This window comes from Ceratotherium simum, chromosome 18 (genome assembly GCF_057802395.1).
Source record: "Ceratotherium simum simum isolate JZ-2026a chromosome 18, ASM5780239v1, whole genome shotgun sequence".
In the NCBI taxonomy this organism is placed as follows: Eukaryota; Metazoa; Chordata; class Mammalia; order Perissodactyla; family Rhinocerotidae; genus Ceratotherium; species Ceratotherium simum.
This window is the reverse complement of record NC_141917.1, coordinates 12,675,168-12,698,723: the sequence shown is the minus strand read 5'-3', so window position 1 is coordinate 12,698,723 and position 23,556 is coordinate 12,675,168. Positions and strand designations below refer to the sequence as shown.

Below are 23,556 nucleotides of genomic sequence, written 5' to 3'. Positions count from 1 at the left end.
ATCCTCTTTAAACTTAGGCAAGAGCATCACCTCTCTTTTATTTTAGGCTCCGTTGTAACTAAGTATTGTTTTATTTTACGTGGCTTAGAGAACAGATAGCCGAGTAGCATTTTCAGCTTGTGTCTTCCAGTTCCAGGCAGGGACACCCCTGCTGCTCCTCAGCTAGGAACCCTGAAATCGGTCTTTTGTTTCACCCATATTGATTGGCAGCCTAGACACAGGCCCCGCCTTCACGGAAACTGACCCAGAAGGGGGTACTCGAGGCAGATGAGAAACAGATCTTATTTCTTGTATCAAAAAAAAATGCTGGCTCCTGTGATCCTTTCCCAACACCAACGCCATGCATCCTGGACTGGACACCAGTTCTCTGGGGTACTGAGACAAGAGGTGGTTTTCTGGCTCTATTTTCTTGCCAATTTAGTCCATTACGCACGTTCCAACTAGATCAGTCTTCATAAACTCTATGCTCACAAGCTCTCGATCTTTCCTATCGCCTATTACTCCCAATCTAAATTCTCCTTCTAGAATCACGTGACCCCACCTGGCCCTCCATCCCCTTCCCCAGCCCTCCTTTGAGTAGCCTCTCCTCCATGATCCCAGGGCAGGCTGCACCCGGTCACTCTCTGCACCCCGCTTATAGCCCTCCACCCTCCTTTCTGCCAACCCAGAACCCTCCCCCATCTTCCCCAGCACACGAGCTTACTAGTCAAGTCGATTTCACTGCTAGTCCTCACAGTACAGCATTTAGCATTTTAATCACCCTTTACTTGTTCCATGTTATCATTGTAACCTCCTTGAAGGCAGGGACTTCATCTTAAATCTCTTTTGTATGTTTCGTGGCACTAGGCACATAATAGATACTGAACAAATACTTCCTAATCAAGCAATTGCCAGACAGAGCAGTTCCATGAGCATCTGTGTGGCGGAGATTCACTGGCATGGAAGGTAAGGGTTGGGAGGACCCCAGCTAGAGGCCTGGGTAGACTTTTGACTTAATGACGTATCACTGAAAGCTGCTTCTGAACATGTAGAACCAGAGCTTCATTACACACACTGTGCACATCTCCTTCTAAAGCTGTCGGATTAATGAGGGTAAATATTGAGTAATGAGAAGTTTGCTTGATTTTGCTTAACTACCACTGCTTTTGACTGCGTGGCTGAATTTATCCAAAACCAATTTCCACTCATTTTTTTTTAGCAAGGGAACCATGTTTATAAAAAGAAAACGAGAAGCAGAAAGGGGTTATTAGAGCTGGAGGAGCCTGGCGAGGCAGCGAGGGACTTGGTATAGAAGATGCTTTCGGAGCTACTTCACTGAACCTGTATCTTTGCATTTTTTATGGAAATCACAAAGCAGCTGCCACGGTTCCTCTCCTTGCTGTTCCTCTCCTCCCACCGACGGGAGAGTTGTTAAATCTCAGGCACTTGGGGTCCACATAGTCACTTCTGGAAGACTGAGCTCATCCATCCACCCAGAGTTAGGGTCCTTCACACACCCCAGCAGACCACACGAAGGGGCCATGTGGGCGTGGCCCAGAGGATCAAGGAACTAAATGCTGGCCTGAATCTCTCCACAGCCTATGACTATTCTAAAAAGCAAGTAAATGCCAGAACACATTTAGACCTGCCACAGGTCTTCAGGACTAATTTTTAGTCTGCCCTGAACCAAAACTGCATCCTCAGGTCCCAGGGGTGTCTTGGGAGTCCCTGATGTGCCAAGGCCTCTGGTTTAGGTCAGTGCAGACATCCAAACAAGGGTATCCCTAGTGTTCACATTTGCGGAAGAAGAGAGGGGAATGATTTGCCTCCTTTGGTACGAAGCACTTTCATGCACATAATCTCAGTTAATCCTAAAATCTGCCCTACAGGGGACAGATTGCGGTGAGCATTCCTCTTTGAGGATACTGAATCTCAGAGAGGTCAAGTCATGTGCCCAAGATAACACAGCACTAACTCAGATCTAAATTGATGGGCCACATGCTTTCCAGCTTCCTTTGCTGGATTTAGAGGCCAAAGTCTCATTTCTGCAACTAATAGTTTTATGACCTTGGGTAAATTATTTTTCTCTGTAAGCCCCAGTCTCCCTACTTTCACAAGAGCTAAGATGTCTACCTTGCTGGGTTTTCAGGAGGATTAAATGAAATGTGATAACTCATGAGAAAATGCCCAGCACAGACCCCTATACACGGTGAGGACGGTACTTGAAGACGTTTGGAGCTTCTTACAACTCTGCTCATCTACACAGGGATAAATATGAAAATAATTTTAGATTTCTACTTAGCAATTCCTTTAAAATATATTTTACAGGGCCGGCCCCGTGGCTTAGCGGTTAAGTGCATGCGCTCCGCTGCTGGCAGCCCAGGTTCGGATCCCGGGCGCGCACCGACACACCGGTTCTCCGGCCATTCTGAGGCTGTGTCCCACATAGAGCAACTAGAAGGATGTGCAGCTATGACATACAGCTATCTACTGGGGCTTTGGGGGAAAAAAATAAGTAAATAAAAATTAAAAAAAAAAAAAAAAGCAAATCTCACTGCCTATTCAATTAAAAAAATATATATATATATATTTTACAAAAAGAAAAGAACAAGTGAAACAGTGATTTGAGTCTCATTCCAGATATATTTTAAGGTTCTATCCCTTTTCAAAATTTACAGCCAATGTCAACAAATACTTCAGTTGTCTAATCTTTTTGTGGTTTGCATCAAAGGTGGATTGAGTGTTTTTCAAAGTTGGGACTTCCTGTTTTTCCCTGATCGTGTTTTTCTCTTTGCATTCTTCAATTTTTGCATCAGCCAAGGGAACATGCAGAACACTCATGTGGGATTAGTCTTAAGTTCCATACATGTTTGAGAGGATTAGAAATTAGGTGATATAATAGTTTATGTCAGATTCTATCTAAAAAGATGATTGTACTCTCATCTTCACACAGAAGTAAGTAATTATGGAAAAACATCTTTTGTTCTGTAGAAATGGTTTTTTAGAAAGACCAAGGGGAAAATCTTAATACATTTTAACTTGTGAATGTTTACTTTGGTTTATTCCTCAGTGTTAAGGAGAGGTTATCAAGCCAAAATGCTGAACACTTCAAAGAATTTCTAGAAAAGGAGCTTGGGTTTTTCATCACTGCCACTCTGGAAGCACAACATAAGTTTAGGATAATTGAACTGGACCTAAATGTGTTCTGAGGATATTAAATTTCCTTTCAAAGAAGTGCATTTAAGCCGTAAGGAAGCTCAAGAGTGAAACTTGGTAAAACAATTCCAACACTGAGGATGGAACGATTCTTAAGCTGTTATATAAATGCTCTCAGACGTAATGCCAAATGAGTTTAGATGTGGTTATGCCCAAAGAGTCCAAACTACGTTTTTTTCTTTTTGCACAGCTATTTAGGGCACATTCTATACACCTCTCTTCTCAAGTTTCCTTTTCCGCTCATTTGATCAATTAGAATTATTATCCTTTCTGTACAATTTGGGTAGCTGTACCGCGGTGTTCATGTCTTAGCGCTTGTTCAGTGGTAGCCCCTCTGTGTGGCTCTCTCCAACTACCGTCTCCCCACCACCACGGGTTCCATATTCAGCTCTTTGAGTCCGTCCTCCTCCTTGTCTTACAAAAGTGCCCTAATCCTTACGACAGTTCATCAGTGAGTAACTATTCATACGAGCCCCTAATGCTAAGGTTCGTGAGGGATGTAAAGGAAGATTCAGATATACTCAGCGAGTGTGGCATATTTGCCTGGCATCGTGCTCTTTATTGATCAATGTGCATGACATGGTGGCCATAGAAAGTGAACAGTCTGTTTGACCACGGTGCCAGACAAATACGCCATATTCACGAGGTAGATTAGAATGAATGCAATAGTTCTATGAATAAATAAATGATGATGATAATACCTGTGACAGGAGCCATCATGTGGCTGAGGCTGGGTAGACAAGGGTTTCTGGAAGACAAAAGCCTTGATCTTGTTCTCAGAGGATGGGCAGAAGATAAGAGGAAGATGCTGGCATTTCAGCTGGGATTAAGACAGCACAGCGAGGAAATTCACAGGTTGGGGTCTTACCAAGGGGAGCATTGATCACCTGTTGAGTTTACAGGACTTCTAGAGGTCTTCTCTGACCCTGCAGACAGGGTTTATTGCCTTTATGCTCTAGGCAGACCGCATTATAATTGTTATTTTACCTATTTGTAAACAAATCATGATTAGGTGCCAAAGTCAAAAAGGGTGGACGTAAGTCATGCAGGGCTTAACCCAGCGGCAGCAGGAGGATGAGGTACCAGAGAGAGGAGTCCTCTTTTCTCATGCCCAGAGGTCTAGATTTTGGAGACGTACCACTGTCTTTTTGGCCAGCACACAACTTCTAGTTTTCATCCTTGTGTTCAAAACTGTCAGAAATCACAGCATTTTTCAAGTGAGATGACAGAGGGAATTCTTCTAAGAGGTGTCATCATAAGTGATTGTGAAAAGCATGCCAGTAACATATCAACAACTGCTTTGTGGGGTGGTTATTTGGCTCTGCACCCCAGGAATTAGGCATCTTGTTCATTGTGTGTGCATTGACAAAGTTGCGCTTTTTTAAAATTTTAAACTGTAAAAGTAACATATGCTCTTTGTCGTAAGTAAAACAATACAGATGTGTGTTGAGTTAATAATTTCCCCTTCCTGCCCCTTTATTCCCACCTCTCCTAAAATAACCAGGATTAACAGTTTCGTATATCTCACTCTCCAACTTTCTCTCTGCTCGTACAAATATATTTGCACATTTTTGAGGGTCTTACCTTTTTATTTTTTTAGTAGAGGAGACACTGTATTGCTTAAGGTGCAACTTACTTCTACTTAACACTGTATCATGGGCTTCTTTCTGGTTCGATACATTGAGTTCCACCTCACACTTGATGATTGCTGTGCAACATTCCCCTGGATGGATGCACCATCATTTTTTAGCTTTTTCCGCATCGCCAGACAGCCAGATTGTCATCAGCTGTCTGCCATTACAAAGAACGCTTTAATGATATCTCTGTATGTGTGATATTATGTACTACAACTCTGTTTTGTTTGGGTGGATTTCTAAAGGAGGATTACTGGATCAAGGAGTTGGTGCACTTTTAATTTTAATATCTCTTGACATATTCCTTTTGCACGAGATTATAGCAGTTTACACTCTAGCCAATACTGTATGAAATTTCCCGTTGCGCTGTATCTTCCCCAGCAAAGGAATTTTATCAGTCATTTTAATTTTTTTAATCTGATGGCAGTCTTCCCCCCACCCCAAAGCCCCAGTAGATAGTTGTATGTCACAGTTGCACATCTTTCTAGTTGCTGTATGTGGGACGCATGGCCGGAGAAGCGGTGCATCGGTGTGCGCCTGGGATCCGAACCCGGGCCTCCAGTAGTGGAGCGCGCGCACGTAACCGCTAAGCCATCGGGCCAGTCCTAATGGCAGTCTTGTTTCCATTTTTATTTCCCTGACTACCCTTGTGGTAGAGCATCTTTTCATGTGGATATGCTCCATTACCATTTCTTCTCTTGAGTCACCTTCTCTCTAGTAACTTCTAATATCTGGTGAGGGAAGCGCCCTCTCACTAGACTCCTTTATCATGTTTTCTTGGTTCTTCTCCCATATAAAGTGGAAAATCATTTTATTTTATCAGCTCCCGATGAAAACCCAAATCACTGGAATTTTGATTGAAACTCCGTTTTACAGACGAATTCAGAAAGATCTCTGATATATTTACAACATTGTCTTCTCATCAAGGAACATAGTGTGCCCCTCCCTTTATTCAGGTCTTACTTTATGAAATTCAAGAAAATTCTGTGGTTTTCTTCATTTAGGAACTATACTCCTTGTTGAATTTATTCCCAAGAATTTTATAGTTTTGTCTCTCTTATAATGGGAGAGAGGCAGTTTATTAGTCTAATATTGGTCTAATAAATTTATTAGTCTAATAAGACACAGACTGTGCCATCAGAAACAAAGAAGGAAAACAGGCTTTTCATTTTTTTCTTGACACATTATTTTTGAATAATAAACATACAATAAGGAGTTTAATTAGAGAGTTATTCTTTTACTCATCTATATTAATATTTTCCTAAATGATGCTTTAAAATAATTTCAATTTCAAATGGTAAGATTTAGTACTTGTACTATATATTACTCCTTTTGGCTGTGGGGTCTCTAGTCTGGTGGGAATCTCACAGGACTTACAATGGCTTAAATAGCCTCATTTGAGCAGTGGGTATTTTAGGGGAGCTTCACTGTCTCTTCTCGGTTTGTACCAGGACAGTTGCATTAGCCTTCGACTGTCAGAAAGATGAACAGAAACTAAGGAAAAACCCCAAGCCCAGCACACTTGGAAGATTTCACATGGTATCTTGGAGCCACTGAAAGAGCACTGGGCGTGACCTAGACATTTCTGGAGTCAGGTGGTGCCAGAATTACTGTCCCGCTGGCAGAGGGGACAACATCACAGATCCTCCCCTGTTTGGAATCATTAGGGCTGTGATTGGGGTTATACTACTTTAACAGATGCCCTTCCCAGGTGCTCACAGAGATCTCCCTGGAAACTTTGGTCCAGGGGCTTTCCCAAGCTGCTTGTCCTGTAGGACTTCTTCGCCCAGACTGCAGGGTGGAGGCTGAGCAGGCCTGTGCTCTGCCACCTATGGCAGCATCGCTAAATGTTGGGGGCCTGCACCTTTCAAAGGGAAAAGCCTTAGGAAGTTTTTATTTCAACCTAACATACCTTTTTTATCAGGGTGCTTCAGTTCCCCAAACCTAGCAGCCATTACATAAAAATAACACCCCTTCCCCTGCTCTGTTGATAGTGGAGACGTGTTTATCCCACCCCACCCCTCCACCATCATCAGTCTAGTGTTGAAGGACAAAAGAGCGCCAGGCTAATGGTCTCACTGGCTTCTGGCTTGGGCTGCACTGTCTATTAACCAAGAACCTGGGGTAAGTCATGGAATCTCTTTGAGCCTCGGTTTCCTTTCTTACAAAATGAAAATTTTCAGTACTTAGACTGTTGTTGTAGCATTGTTAGATAAAATCAATAAAGTACTGTGAAGGCCGTATATTTTTTCTTTTTCTTTTTTTGCTGTACTGCATATGTGAGAAGTTGTTATTCTTCATGTGATCCATAAATGTTTCTTGAATGAATTATTGTATACTGTAACAAATATGCCTCTGTGGCTGCAGCATCCTTCCAGGGCTCCGAGGGCCAAGTGGAGAAGGATGCAGATGTCTCCTTTCACTGGGCCCCCTTCATCTCCTCGTCCATGTAGGTGAAGGGGCTGGAGCCAGATGCTCTTCAGCCAACTCCAATTTTCAAAAATTCAAACCTGAATCATAGTGCATTTGGGTTTACAGAATGAAGCTCAGCATGTGCATTTACTAGCTCATGTATTATATATAAGAAATAGTAAGTGATAAAATCATATTTGTTCTCTCTTTAGTCTAGAAATTTTCTAAGCACTTTAATTTTATCCACATCGTTCTGTAGCTTGTTACTTTATCGGATCCGTTTTCTTGGTGAAAAATATTAGGCATAAAGCATGGTTATAGTTGTAAAGACAAAATAAATTCAGGGTATATAATTCTTAAATCCCTGCTACAATCAATGACACCATTTGACGCTTTCCTAATTTGCTTGTGCTGCAGTAGTACCCTCTGTCCTCACTTGTATTGTATTCTAAACAGCATATTCAGTGAGATGATTTTACTTCACCTAGAATATCGTAAATCGGGTCAATAATTTAAATTAATAATAGAAGTGGGAGCATGGGGAGGTAATGACAAACCTACTTATACACAGCAAGCACACACTAAAGATGGCTTTATCACATGAAATATTGGCTATGCAAATTCTGTTGGGATTCCTGTCTCAGTGTGTGTGTGCACATCTGTGCATGTTTGCATGTGTGTGTAGGGCACGGTGTAGACTTCTATGGGCTGGATGGACTAACCTATTTAATGACTAATTTTGACGCCCTTCACTCGCCTCCTAAAAACAATCAGATCAAAAGCCCCAGACCTTTAGAAATCTTTCACAAAACTTAGTGTGTGCCAGTCATCTAAATCCCAGCAGTGAGTCAGAGCTAAACCTCATGCAGAAATAAATGAATCCCACAGCTGAGAAGTGAATAAAAACGTCAGACAAGTTAAAGATACTGGGATGATGCATTATCTTAAGTATAAAAGAAGCCCATAAACATTCTTGTCCACGTCTTTAGAAGTCCCCTGTCGCGAGCCTCTTAGCATTTCTACCACACTGGTGATGCTGGAGTAGGTGCCTGTGCTTAGCCATACAGCCCACATGGTGCTGTGTTCACAGGTTTCCTTTGTCTTCATCGTCGTGCTGTGTAGTGCGGATTGCAGAACATAGGTGACCTGATTTCTTTTCTCCTGTTTTCCTTGGCATGGCTCAGATATATGATGACTTCAGTCCCATCCGTTCATCCTCCATGTGCACACTTGGAGTGCTTGCTACACAGTACTGTTTAGAAAATAATCTTTACTTTAGGATCTCTGGAATTTTTCATAAAAATAGTCTTTATCTAAAAATTCTCTTTGGTCTGATCATCTAATCCTCTCTGTTTAAAGTAAGCATTTGGCACCAACTGCGATATCTCATTCAAAGTGAAAGGAGGGTTTGGTTTCAGTTGATAGAGTGGTGGTTAGGATCTTAAACCCTGAGGTCAAGATGTCTGGATTCTTCTCCTAGCTCTCTGTCACCCTGGACAAGAGACTTAGCCTCTCCAGGTACCAGTTACCTCACCAGTAAGCTTTGAAATAATAGTACCTCCCTCACAGAGTTGTTGGAGAAGATTTTAGTACAGCATCTGTCGCAAAGCAAGCACTCAGTAAATGTTAGCTGCTAAGGTATTTTCATCTTCATCCTTCTTGTGGTCATTGGGTTTCATAAGGTCCAAATGCAAATAGGCATTCACTTTTTCCTGCCTTGGTATAAATACATTTATAAATGTCAGTGGAAGGCAATGGATGACGCATCTGAATGTTACAGTTGAGTCAGAAAAAGGAACGGAGCCTCCGAGCCGCTCAGTGATCCACAGCCAAATTTAAGGTGCTAGCGTAATCAAGAAAAAAACCTGTTACTAAGCAGGAAGAGAGTATGTGTGTAAGCAGGGCGTGTAAGTATGTAGGCAGAGAGAAAGTATGAGAGTTAGTAAAAAGACTCCTCAGATCCCAGAGTTAATCTTTTATTCCAGACTACTGTTTATGGAATTGTTTGTTTTTATAATTTTATTTATTTATTTTTCCCCCAAAGCCCCAGTAGATAGTTGTATGTCATATGCACATCCTTCTAGTTGCTGTATGTGGGACATGGCCTCAGCATGGCCGGAGAAGCAGTGCGTTAGTGCGCGCCCGGGATCCGAACCCAGGCCGCCAGCATTGGAGCGCACGCACTTACCGCTAAGCCACGGGGCCGGCCCTGGAATTGGTTTTTTTTTTTTTTTTTTTTTTTTAAAGATTTTATTTAGTCATTTTTTTTCCCCCAAAGCCCCAGTAGATAGCCGCATGCCATAGGTTCACATCCCTCTAGTTGCTGTACGTGGGACTCGGCCTCGCGCTGGACGGAGAAGCGGTGCCTCGGGGCGCGCCCGGGATCCGAACCCGGGCCGCCAGCATCAGAGCGCGCGCACTTAACCGCTAAGCCACGGAGCCGGCCCAGGAATTGTTTGTTTTTAATATCAGTATTTTAAATTCAGTTCAGAAGTGGAATGGATGTGATCTTGAGATATTAACCAAGAAATATCATCATGTAAGGATGGTATAACTTTATAATTATAAAAAAATGTATAGGAAATATGGGAATTCCAGTAATAGTAAAGATGTGAGATCAAGGTGAGGAATAAGAAAATATTCTTAAATGGCACAGGAAGCTTTGGTTTTTTAAAATACACTAGAATTCTACAGTAATATTTTTTCTTTGTCATGCCTCCCACCGTCTTGAATTAAAGTTAAATTAGCCAGAGGAATAAGCTTCATGTTGAAATGAAAGATAAATAAGATATGAGGAGGGTCCTACATCGGTAAAATACATCTTTTAATAGACTTACGTATTTCCAGATTAAGAGGTCAAAAAATAAAATGCTTTTTCTTTCCTCTGAAATCTTGAGGAAACCAACAGGAGAAAACTGAGTTGGCCAGACTTTGTACCTGTTTGGTAGTTTGTCTCTGTTCTTTATAGAAACTCCTCTCCAGGTGTGGGAAGTGACAGAAGAAAACAATGTCATATTTTGGACTCGCCCAGTGTTGTCTCCAGGTTTTCAGAAAGCACTAAATATGAACAGCACTGCCCAGAGCAATGACTTTGACTGCTAAAGAGACCTGGCTTCTTTTTACCCTGGCTCCCTTTAAACCACAACCTCATGTGTGGGTGTCAAGTCCTTGGCTCCATCTCCAGCTAAACAGAGCAAGGGTGTCTCATTTAGAGGGGTATAGATCCTTGGGAAAATAAAATATGGCTGGAAAACTACCGGGAAGACAACTGTTCTAATTTAACCTAAACCACTGTTTAAAATACAAACAGAACAATAACAGTGGAAAATTACAGGAGCCCCAACTCCTTGAGAGGATTGAAATCCAAAGATACTGATAAACCATGTCATTGGAAGAAGCTATTCCCGTAGGTAGCTTTGCCTACACGTGTACTTCTGAATTTCCATAAATGTAAATTTTCTGAAGACCTTGGGTTTGAGAAAGATTTTTTTTTTTTTTTGTGAGGAAGATCAGCCCTGAGCTAACATCCATGCCAATCCTCCTCTTTTTGCTGAGGAATACTGGCCCTGGGCTAACATCTGTGCCTGTCTTCCTCCACTTTATATGGGACGCCGCAACAGCATGGCCTGATAAGCGGTGCCTCGGTGCGTGCCAGGGATCCGAACCCGGGCTGCCAGCAGCGGAGCGCGCGCACTTAACTGCTACGCCACGGGGCCAGCCCCAAGAAAGATTTTTAAACTATATTTCTTTTGCAACAATAGTGAGTTTGCTTCATGTCATAAAAGGTGTAACAGGATTGTTGAAACTGTAGACAGAGGAGTAGTCTCTTTTCCAAGAGATTAGATGACAGTCTAGCAAGGCAGAATTATTACCTAGCTCTGTGTCCCATTGGTTTTTCTAATCCAGGATGAGGCAAGTGAAGGAAGTATTCATCTTTCTAAAAGTAAAAAAATAGGACTTTGAGCATTTCATATAATAATCTCTTGCTGTTTTAGAGAATAATACCAGTTTCCAATTCAACACCTTTTTGTGAAAGAATTTGAAAAGGCATTTTTATATGAGCAATGTGATCATTTTTTTACCTTGTTGCCATGAATGTCAGTTACAAGGCCAGGGTTTGACGGCCCTTGGCATTTCCTGAATTGCGTGGCCATCTCTCTCAATGCCTTGTTGCCCTTACAAGCACCGTCTTTTGGAATTTGGTGTTGCCACCCTGGTTATCTGTCAGTGGCACACTTAGCTCTTAGCAGGGTTCTCTCAGCTTTTCCAGGGCCTGGGCAGAGAAGGTTCTCTTATCCTTTGAATATAAAATTCTGATTTTCTTCTCACAGCAGCTAACTTCTGTTACAGTATTTGACTCCACAGGGGAACAGTTTGTCCTGTATCCCAGTTGACATCCAAAGGACATGAAAGAAAGGGAATTGCAAAAAATATTTGCTTAAGCTTTACACTTACGATGTTAATCATGTCGCATTCTATTTATGCCTGTGTGTCTACAGTTAAGCAGCCAACTTTATCCAATACCTACTGGGTACCCAGTGTGACAGTAGAAATAGCAGTGGAAGTCCTTGCCTGTCTCTTGAGAAAATATCAGAACTACAAGAAGGTGTACAGTGCTATTGCCATCACTTTGCATATTTTAAATACATAGATTCTACCAAAAATAGGTTTATTTACCCAGAAAACCAAACCTACAATTGGAGGATTTTGTTTATGAACACTCAGATATAAGCTGTATGTTACAGTTAACACATTCATTTGTTCATGTATTGATTTTCGTTAGGCATTGCGCTGAGTAGATGTAGGAAAACTGGTGACAAATAAGCCCAATCCTTGCCCCAGGTAGCCTGGTGAGATGGACGGTCAAGTAAACACGCAGCCACAGTGCATCCTGATGAGCACAGTAATGGGTCCAGGGTCCATGCAGGCTGCTGCGGAGCACAGAGGAGGGGCTGGGCTTAGGGGACAGCTTCCCAGAAAATGTGATTCCTAAACCGATTAGGAGTTTACCGGGTAAAAGGGGTGGGGACAGGGGTAAAGGTGATTCTGTGTAGAGAAAAGAGCTTAAGCAAAGGTGTTTAGATGAAAGAGAGGGTGGTATATCCAGAAAACTGCAAATAGTTTAGGCCTCATAAAGCACACAGTACAAGGGAAAGTGTAGAAAGTTGAGAACAGAGAGACAAACAAGGTTAGATCCTGAATGGCCTTTGTAATGATTCTTTCATTGCACAGATATTTATTGGATGCCTTCTAACCATGTGCCAGACGCTGTTATAGACATTTAGAGCAATGTTCATGGAACCCATGGTCTATGAACAGGGTACAGCCCTAAGCACCTTGGATGCACTTTTAGGAATTTAGATTTTTGTGATCTGACCACAGTGTGGACGGAAGGAGGGAGTGGAGACAGAAAGACCTTTAGTGACCTGACCCAAGGTGGGGCTGGAGAGAACTGGACAGATTCAAGAATGACTAGGGAAGGAGTGTGGATGGGACCAAGAAATCTGTGGGTGTGAGTGATAAAAGGCATCCAGGGAGATCCTCAGACTGCTGGGTGGGAACCCTGGATGCATTCATTCAAACAGGTAACCCAAGAGGAAAGCCGCGTCTGCAGGAACCCTAGTAGCCTAGTAGATGGTGAACTCAGTTTTGGAAATGTGGAGTGTGAGGTCCCAGTCAGACATTCAAATGGAGATATGTGGGTTTAGAGCCTAAGAGATGTCTGGAGAAATGGATCTGAGAATCCTGAGCAGACAGAAAGTAATTGAAGTTGTGGGAGGGGGTAGGATCGCTGAGTGAGAGTGGAGAGCGAGAAGAGGAGAGGGCCCCAGACAGAACCCTGGGAACACCAATATTTAAGAGACAAAGAAAGAGAAGCCATCAAGGAGAAAGAGCTGAAATAGAAGAGATAGGAGGAAAACCTAGAAACCTCAATGTCATTGAAGCCAAGGGGGAAAGAGCATTTCAAAGAGGGAGTGGCCAACAGGGTCAGATCTGCTGAGGGTCAGAAAGATGGGGACAGAAAAGTGCCCATTTGGTAGCAGGAAGAGCATATGTGGGGCAGGGGAAGACAGAAGCCAGAACTCACTGGGTGTATTCGCATAAGTAATTTGTTGACCACCTGTAATATGACCAGACCATGTTCTAGCTGTAGTTCTGGAATATACATAAGGTTCTGCACTTTTGGAGCTGCTATTCCAACAGGCTGAGGAGTAAATGGGAAGAACAAAAGTGGAAATAATGAGAACAGGTAACCCTTTGTAGAAGTTATCTATGAAAGGAAGGTGAGAAAGAGGGCAGAACCTAGAGGAAGAGAGGAGTCAAGAGAAGGTTTATTTTTAAGATGGAAGAAACTTATGCATGTGTAAATGTTGATGGAAAAGAGCCAGTCAAGTAGCAAAGATCAGACAAGCAGGAGAGGAAGATGGTGGCTCCTGACAAGATTGGAGGGACATAAATGCAGAGACCAGGTAAATCACCCTAGACTCGCCTGACCTCAGCCAGATGAGACTGGCCTTTCCATTCTAACAGGAGAGAGGAGGTGAGGAAGAGTTTGGGACAACTGTGTTTTGTTGAGGTTTGTTTTAGGGAGAGAAGCAACAAGAAATTTAGTTTCTACCTGATGGACTCCATGTTCCAGATGAAGTAAGAGGTGAAGTTATCTGCTGAGTAACAGGGAATGAGGCAGCCTAGGAATACTGAGAGATGGGAATGGGAGAGATGGAAGGATAACAGCAGCTAACAGCCCAGTTGAGGATGGAGACGGGGGTAGGGGCAATAGTCCATGTTGTTGTATATTTGATTCCAGCCATTCTTAAAGCCCAAGTAGAAGTCTATAAACATAGATGAGTGGAATAGGTAAATAATTGCATGAATCCAAGGTCAGAGATTTGCAAACAACGACATGTGGGTATTGACAGGGGTGTGGTTAAAGTGATGACCATGAAATGTAGGCTAGAGGATTGAGGAAGGACAGACAGGAGGAGCTGAGAGAGAGAAGGTAGAGAGGAGTCGAGAGAGTGCCAACTTTAATGAAGTTTAAAACAGATGCAGTGGCAGAAACAGAGAGAGCCTCACAGATCTCCCAGACAGGAGATAAGCTGCCTGTGCACCAGACCTGCTCTCAGGGTGGAGGGGACACCTCCTGGACCTGTTCCTCAGGGGATACAACGTTCCTCCCTGCTAGCAAGGAATGCTTGCTGTTAACCTTGGCATGAAGTGATTGGCAGGCTGCAGGTGAGTTGGTGACTCTTGGTGTGAAGAATCTGAGTCTGCAATAGAGACATGTTTCTGGTCTCTAGAGCCCAAGTTTGAAATGTCAGGATCTCTTTTAGGGTTTAAAGATCTAAGACCGTTCATACCTGGGAGATCACCTGTGGGATTTGTTAACCATTTCCCTGGAGATTGTGTTTTTTTACTTTTTAATATCCTGTAGTTTTGCTAACTTTCTGGGGACAAAAAATCAGGCAACAGAACACCAGGAACTTGCAACACTGGGAGATACCAAGGCATGTAGGACCCATTAAACTCCCTCTGAACCCAGATACGTTCTTAAGTCAGATGTTCCACATTGTTGAGTGTCCACAGCATAGAGAACACTGATCTGAAGTGTGAGGAGGGCCCTGAGCCACGCCATCTGGGACCAGAACTAGGGTGTGCCTGAAGGGCAACTCCATATTTACAATGGTTGGAAAATTGTTAGAGCTGACCCTAACCTAAAGTAAAGTGTCTCTACTTTGGGAAGCTCGTGAAAGTTTAGAAACTTGCCTTTAAACAGCAGGTGAATCTCTGTACTTAAGACTATCTTGGGACAGAACTCTGACTCAAGGCCTAATTCATTCCGAAGATAGCTGAGACACTTCTGTAGCTGAATTTCAAGACCATAGCTATTCCTCTGCAGCTGTTCCTCCTGGTCTCGGCTAGAGATGCAGCAGTGTTTGGGAGCGACAAGGCCAGAAGAGCACTGGCTAGCTAATTAACACTAAACTACAGTATAGTTACAATGCTGGTATAACACGGAAGGCTTGCCACATCCTTAATGTGTTCATATTTATTTCTAGAGTGCTACCGGCTGAATCTTGGACTCCTATCTATATTCCATCTGGATGATGTCGTTTAGTTTTCTACCTTTAAATACTGTCTAGATGCTGATGACCTCTAAATGTATGTCTGTAGCCCAGATGTCTCCCCTGACCTCAAAACTCACATAGCCAATTACTATGCTTGACTTCTCTATTTGGAATTCTACTGGGTATCTCAAACCCAGTAAGGGGCTCCCAAGTGGAATTCTTGCTTTTTCCTCCCAAACCTTCTCTCCCCAGTCTCACCATCTCCGTAAATAGCTACATATACCATTTGACCAGTGACTCAAGCCAAAAAACTCAAAAGTCAGCTCAGATTTCTCCCTTTTCCTGATGTCCACCATGTAGTCCATCACCAGATTCATTTATTTCACCTCCAAAAAGCTCTCAAATAATCTACTTCTCTCCCTCTCCACTATCCCACCCTAGTCCAAGCCATCGCCTTCTCTTACCTGGAGTACCACAAAACTCTTGGCTTCTTGCTTCTGCCTTTCACTCTCCAGTCCACCTCCATCACCACAGCCAGCATGAGCCTCGGTCCTGCCTGTGCTCAGACCCTTTAATGGCTTTCCACTGCTTGTAGAACAAAGCACACATTCTTCACGTGACCTGGGATGACCTCAGCATTGCCTACTTTTCCAAACTCACCTTATCCTCCTCTCTACTTCTCTTACTGGCCTCCTTTCTATTCCTTAAAAACACCAAGCCCTCCTGCAAGCCTGTACCTTCCTCCAGCTCTTCATACAGCTGGTTCATTCTTATTCTCCTCATCCCAGCTCGAATGTCACCTCCTTGGAGGGGTTTCCTCGTCTAATCCATCTGACTAAGCTTCCTATGAGTCCCTGGCTCAGTAGCATGTTTCATTTCTTCAGTACCTATCACAATAAATGTTTATACTGCTTGTGTACATTTTACTTCATTCATTCAAATAGTTATAGATCATCTATCCTGTGATCCCCTACCATGTTGTAGGTCCTGGGGTGTAACGTGAACCATATAGTTCTCTGTAGCTTAGATTCAGGTTGAGAAGACAGACAATAAGACGAATAACAAGTAAATAGACAGCATAATGTCAGGCGATGAACATGCTATGGAGAACAATAGGGTAAGCAAATGGAGACAGAGATGAAGCAAATAAGAGGTACCCGAGGACATATAAGAACTAATGGTGGGTAAGAAAACATCACAAATACGTGGGCAATGGGTGTTTTATGCAAATTGATTTTGAAGAAATAAACTATTTTGAGAAAATTAATTTTAAACCATATCTCACAGCATAAATTCCAGGAGGAATTAAAAAGTTAAGTGTGCAAATGAAATCATAAACTAGAACAAAATTACCTTATCTATGGATGGGTAAGAATGGCAAAGTCAAAATATGGAAAGGAACTCCATGAAATGATTGATCATCTACATCATAACTTCATATTCCTGGTATTAAAAGAAAATCATGAAATTAAGATGTGAACAAATTGGGAGAAATGCTTGCTACAAATAGGAATAGTAAAAAAACTAATAATGTTAATATAGGATATATCCTCAATTCTAAAGCTCTTTTTTCCTTGCATTTTAATGTTTCCTGAAATCAGGATATCTTTTTCGTTCATGGTGTACATTTAATGTGGTCACTAAAAACGTTAAATTAATAGTGTATTTTATAAGTAATAACATCTTACAATCAAAATGTGATTTTTTTTTTAAGTTCATAAAAATTAGTATGAACCTTAAAGTTCCTGGTAGAAAATACCAAGTTCATTCATTCATTCAACAAACATTTAGTGTTTATGATGTAGCAAGGTGGTAGGTGTAGAGTGGTAAACAAAATAGACAAAAATCCTGGTTTCTAGTGCCTTCTCTAGGCCAGTCAGTGCTTGGCACCCTGCACACTACTTATAGCCAATCTAAGGTCAGTTGGGTTATTTCTGCAAGAATACGTACCTTGGCCCAGGCCACTCAGTAGTTAAGTGATGGAAGCAGATCCAACTCAAGTCTGCACGGCTCTAAACCCTGTGCTCTTCCCTCAAATTATCATAATTGTTGAGCTCGGTGAAGCTTTCACACTCAGTCTTGCTGACAGAGCCATCATTCCCTTGTCCTTCTTTCTTCTCACCTGCCTCAGCCCTGGGTGTAGAACTCCATCAAGGAACTGTTGGTGGAAATAGAAAGCATTGCAGTGGATGCCCCAGCCAGGGCTGATGTCGTTTTAGCAAAGGATAAACAAGCTTTGCCAACAGGACACATAAAAAGTCTAGTCCTACATCATGTTGCTGCCCTCCTAGATGCTTTTTCAACTTGTGCTAAATAATACATATCATTTAAATTTGAACAAACATTTTAGCAATAAAAAAGTAAACAATTTACAGTCATAGATTTTGGGAAGGATGAGAAGGAAAAAGGACACACCATACGCTCTTCGCAGTGTCTGAGAGAAAGATGATTAGAAGTTGTCCTAAGTTGGGTGTTCTGGAAGCAGAACCTGTGTTGGGGATTCTTGTGCGAGTGATTTATTGAGCGAGTGCTCTCAGGAGAAGGGGAGAGGGAAGCAGTGGGCAGTGAGGAAAAGCAAGGATGTGGTCTCCACTGGAGACGAGCTTCCACCTGATCCCAGGGGAGCCTCTGGGGCGTGAATTGTACCAGATCGATCCCTCACTGAAGCAGAGGAGCTGATCTTTTGTAGGCCTGTGTCAGCCAGGCATTAGCTGCATGTTATCTGGGGGTCGGGTGTGGCTCCCTGGGAATGGGTGCACTGCCCAGTAAAGGGGATCTGGGTGGGACGCCGACAGCATCCATTATAGAAGTTCAAAAGGAAATTAATTCGGAAGATTATCAAGTGAGAAGTTTTGACACACAGCAGGAGCCCTCTGACTCGATATGCCTACTGAACACAGGAATATCATCAGGGAGTTGGTTTTTATTTTGCTTTAGGGTGTTAAGGTATTAGATCAGCTTTGGTAGAAGGAAATTTTGTTTCTAAGGATGGCATAATGGCAGGTATGCTCTGCAAAGGCTGAGAAGGTTCTTATGGAATTTTTTAAGTTATTGTTGGAAAAAGGAAAAGAGAATTAGAGATATAATTGGAAACCATTGTCATAAACTAGCTTATATAATACCAACTTTGTCAGAAGAATGATACTCAAACTCGACAGCTATGATACATTTTTAATCTAGATTTTTCTTTTTTTATTTTTTTTTTAAAGATTTTATTTATTTTATTTTTTCCCCCCAAAGCCCCAGCAGATAGTTGTATGTCATAGCTGCACATCCTTCTAGTTGCGGCATGTGGGACTCGGCCTCAGGATGGACGGAGAAGTGGTGCCTCGATGCGCACCCGGGATCCGAACCCGGGCCGCCAGCATTGCAGCGCGCGCGCACTTAACCACCAAGCCACAGGGCTAGCCCCCTAGATTTTTCTAAAATCATTTTACACATTGGTATTTTCCTGTAAATACATTTTTGCTAACAGTGCTTTGCATAGAATGTTCAACTATATAATGGTGGATACATGTCATTATATATTTGTCAAAACCTTTGGAATATACAACACTGAGAGTGAACCCTAATGTCAACTATGGACTTTGACTGATAATGATGCATCAATGTAGGTTCATCGATTGTAATACGTGTACCATTCTGGGGCGGGATGTTGATAGTGGGGGAGGCTGTGTGCACGTTGGGGCAGAGGGAACATGGCAACTCTCTGTACTTTCTGCTCCATTTTGCTGTGAACCTAAAACTGCTCAGAAGCAATGTTCTGGAGACATATTTTTAGTAAAGTTCTCTCCACCTGGATATCCGTTCCCACCATCTCCAGTGTAATTTATTTGTCTAGTAGATGGGAAAGTTAGTTTGGAAATGCCATCCTGACAAGCCTCCCAGTACTTCAGAGGGTCCCTCATGGAGGATGATTAAAATAATCAGAATAGTCTATGACTGCATCTTCTTGAGCAAGGATTATCCAGAAACAGTGTATTTGGTTTGAAGTTTTCTTTTCATATTTGTCTGCACAGAGCTCAGGAATATATTTCAAGTTAAAATACAGTAAGAATCAGGTGAATAGCATCCACTGATGGTGTACTAAATTCCTTCAGTACCTTTTCTCATAGCATAGAACTCACTCTATGCTGTGAAGGATACCTACATAACACATACAAGGCATTTCAGGTTATGTGTGCGCATGCATGTGGATGCACACACACAGACACACACACACCTTCCTTAAAGAAAAAGGAAACCATAACCCACTCCATATGAAGTGATTGACTCATTTCCAGAATGCCTGTTACTGTTATGTAGATTCAGCCTACAAATAAAATTTAACATGTTAAGTTTTTAACCAGAACTTCTTAGAATTATTTTCTGATATTAACATTATATGCTTGTTGGGTTTTATTCTATTACTTTAACCCCAATGGACAGGTATCTCCCCCACAAGAAGGTATTTGAAACTGAAGTTAATATGGATGAAAATGAAAACTAATAACCTTTATCAAATTACAGTAAGATTTACCCTATAAGCTGCTTAGCGTTTCTATAGAAACATGATCTACTGAGTTTTATTTTGGAAATGTGATTCTCCAGAGTTGAGACGACATTTCTAACGCTGTTTGTGGGCTGTCTCTTCTCCTCCGCAGGCCTTGAACCGGGGCATTGCTGCTGTCAAGGAAGATGCAGTGGAAATGCTGGCCAGCTACGGGCTGGCGTACTCCCTAATGAAGTTCTTCACAGGTCCCATGAGTGACTTTAAAAATGTGGGCCTGGTGTTTGTGAACAGCAAGCGAGACAGGACCAAAGCTGTCCTGTGCATGGTGGTGGCTGGGGCCATCGCTGCCATCTTTCACACCCTGATAGGTAAGGCTGTTGACCATCACTTAAAGATCTAGCATTGGTAATTTCTTATTCCTTTTAATTTATCTGAATGTATTTATTATAATAAGTGACTTCTGCAATAATTATCAAATATTTCTCATGAAAATTTCAAGGGATGGAAGGAATGGAGTTTGTGCTCCTAGCTCAAGAAAAGAAAATGTGTTTTCTCTGGGAAGCTGTAGTTTTGTTTCTTTGATTCCCAAACCTGGTGTCAGAGAGGGAGAGATTTCATTAATAGGTGATCAGATCTAGAATTAGCATTCGGTAAGGTCAACAAAATGGCAGGTGCTTTTGTTAGAGACATGCATTATTGTACAGACTCATTTAATCTTAAGAATAATAATAGGATTGTTGTATAGAATTAATGTTTATTATCAGTCATAACAAATGTCAGAGTATTTTATGTATTAAAATTACCTTATTTTAGAGTCTCATTATTCCATTTTATTCAAAGATGAGACTAAATACTCTTTGTGTAACGTTCTTTCCATGAAAAAATAAGAGCTATATTATACAGACAGTGACTGCCTACAGTTTCACCAAGACCTTGGAAAAGCATGTTTCTTTAGAGCTGGAGTTCTCCCTCTGCTGCCTTCTCAGTGGTGATAAAACCCCAAGGGCATGATTTCAGAACTTGGTTTCGAAACAGCTCTGCTTACCTGGTGTCAAAATTGAGTGGCACATCTATTGAACCCAGTTGCATAAAACCTGTGGACGACACTTCTTAATCCATTGTGTACCTTAAAATTGGCACTGGTTGTATGAGAACCGTGAATGTCAGTGTCGAATAAAGGAGCCAGAAGATTAACCCAAACAATGGACAATGTATTCAGATGGCAGCTAATGTTTACTCATATAACTGTGAGTCTAAAAGTTAATGGAGTGAGGCCTTTGTGGTTTTCCTTCTTAATGTAGCAGAGAATTTTGTGTTAAGAACAGTGTGGAAGAGATGATGCTACTGGTGCGCCAAATATTCAGCCACAGTGTTGCTATTGATCATCTAATTTGGGTTTGGAGCTTCAGGGCATGGGGTAGAGAGGAGAAGCCTTTCTTTCCCTCAGCTGATGCCCTGAATACTAACTTATCCACTGAGTTTCGAAGAAAACTTCTGCAGCCAGATTTGATCTGGGCCATTTTCAAAGATGTTTTAGTATTTGAGAAAATTCCATACATGAAATGAATAGGTCCACATAAATTTTTGTCTAAAGAGGTAAATGAGTTCTCTTGAGCTACTAGTCTTTTTATTTGGATTTCTAAGTAAACCTCACATTCCCTGTTTTAGTCATGGTTAAATAAGACTTTGGGACTAACAGCTAATTACTAGCTCTCAGTAATTATGGAGGAAAAAAGCTGAGTGTACTGTGTTACTGAAATTGTTGTGAGGAACCTGTGGTCATTGAAATAAAAATCAACATCATTTTCTAAGTTAACTCTAAGTTTTTCAATTTTAAAACAGAATCATAAAATCTTTTTTTTTTTTTATAATTTTATTTATTTATCTTTCTTCCCCCCAATGCCCCAGCAGATAGTTGTGTGTCATAGTAGCACGTCCTTCTAGTTGCTGTATGTGGGACGCGGCCTCAGCATGGCCGAAGAGGTAGTGCGTTGGTGCGCGCCCGGCATCTGAACCCAGGCCGCCAGCAGCAGAGCACAACCACTTAACCGCTAAGCCATGGGGCCGGCCCCTGGAATCATAAAATCTTAAATTTGAATCAAAACAGTTCTACATCCAAGATATATTTAATAATCATTTTTATCACTTTTGAAATTTTTACAGTTATAGCTTTTTTCTTTTTCCCAAGCATGCTTTCTGCAATTGCTAAGAAAGCACATATCAATTTCTTTTGAACATTTAAAACTCAGATTTTAATAACTTGTCATCTTCTAGTTTGTTGGTCTCATTTCAGTTTTCTGCCTGACTGTTGAATCTCTCTCTCTCTTGCCTTCTGCTGCATTGGGCATCTTGGCTCACCTTCTTCCTTCCTTATTTAGTTATTCTGTAAGCTTTTCTCTACCCAGATCTTGCCTGTTCTTTGTTTCCCATAATCTTGACCAGAAGCTCCAGATGGAGTGTTGCTCTTGCTCCAGCCCCACTTTCTCCTACCGTCAGTCAACATCCCTCCACATCAGTTTCTACTTTGTGTGTCACCTACACTAGACTCTTCGATCCGTTTTCACGTCTTAGTAATGCTGAAAACAGCTACTTAGGTTTCTACGTAAATGGTCAGCTCTGGGATAACTATGCTGGTGACAGGGGAACAGTGACATTGATCAACCAAAAAAGCAATTATGCCTAATACATTTGACTTGAGGAACCGTTGTATGCTATCAGGCAGTCTTCCTAATTATATCCGCTTGGACTGATACTGAAATGAATATATACTCCCTGCATGATCAGCTTTTGAGGGGCCTGCAGTAAGGGCAGGAAGCCGTATATTACATATTCACCATGCTTAACTCACGGAGTGGAAATATGAACCTGAGTCGTCTAGGCTTGAAACTTAATTTCTCTGTATTCTTTTGTTCAGGCAAAACTAGTCTAATTGCCTTAAACTTGCTTTTTAGGTGCTATTTCCCCATTGCCTTAATGAATTTCTTTCTTTGATCAAGAACTTCTAACTCTTCAATGGCATTTATATAAGGACATGTGAGAGCGTAAAGAGGGAAGAGTCTTTATTTTGGGGGTTGGTTCTGAAAGGGCTCATGGAGTGCGTCATCTCTTAACTGCCTCTGAAAGCATGGTGTATTTCAGCAAAACTCTAATTTTTCCCTTATCTTTGATATAAGATGGAGTCGAGAATTTGACCCAGTGCTCTAAATTAATTTTTTGCTGTAACCATATAAAATTCCAAATGGTGACTCTTCTCACCTATTACATTTCTGTTAATTCAGTCTGGCATCAGACTCGTGGTTTTAACACCACTCCAGCGTTCTGTGTGTTTTTCAGTTTCATGGCCAGCTCTTCTTGGCTCCTGTTTGCTTTGTTTCCCACCTCACCTGTTTATTCATTTTATTCTTTACAATATTAGTTACTTTTCCCAGCATGATGCCTTCTGTACATTTAATGAATGTATTTCTCTTTTTAGATGTTCTCAAACACTGATAAAATCCATCCGTTTTCCCTTATGATGTTGTTAATATGAATGTTAACTGTAAAGAGATCCACTACTGGTGTTAATAGAGCTGATCTTCCTGCTTTGAATATTGGGGGCTTTGACTAAAGGAGGGTGAGAGTCAGAATTGTCCTTTGTTTAACTCACTTTTAAAATAATCCCATCCCCATCTGTCCTGGCAGTGGTCCAACAAAATATTTATTGGACAAATAGTATGTGCATGTCATTCCAGGTCCTACTGATCAAAAGAAGGGA

At 41.7% G+C, this 23,556-nt stretch overlaps 1 protein-coding gene across 1 annotated transcript in view; it reads left to right on the top strand.

Moving 5' to 3' along the window:
• ANKH (ANKH inorganic pyrophosphate transport regulator) overlaps window positions 1-23,556 on the top strand; it is a 139,381-nt gene that overhangs the window by 59,462 nt on the left and 56,363 nt on the right. The window contains exon 2 of the mRNA XM_004427117.3: window positions 19,954-20,170. Coding sequence (XP_004427174.1) covers window positions 19,954-20,170 — 217 coding nt within the window. The remainder of the gene's footprint in view (window positions 1-19,953; window positions 20,171-23,556) is intronic.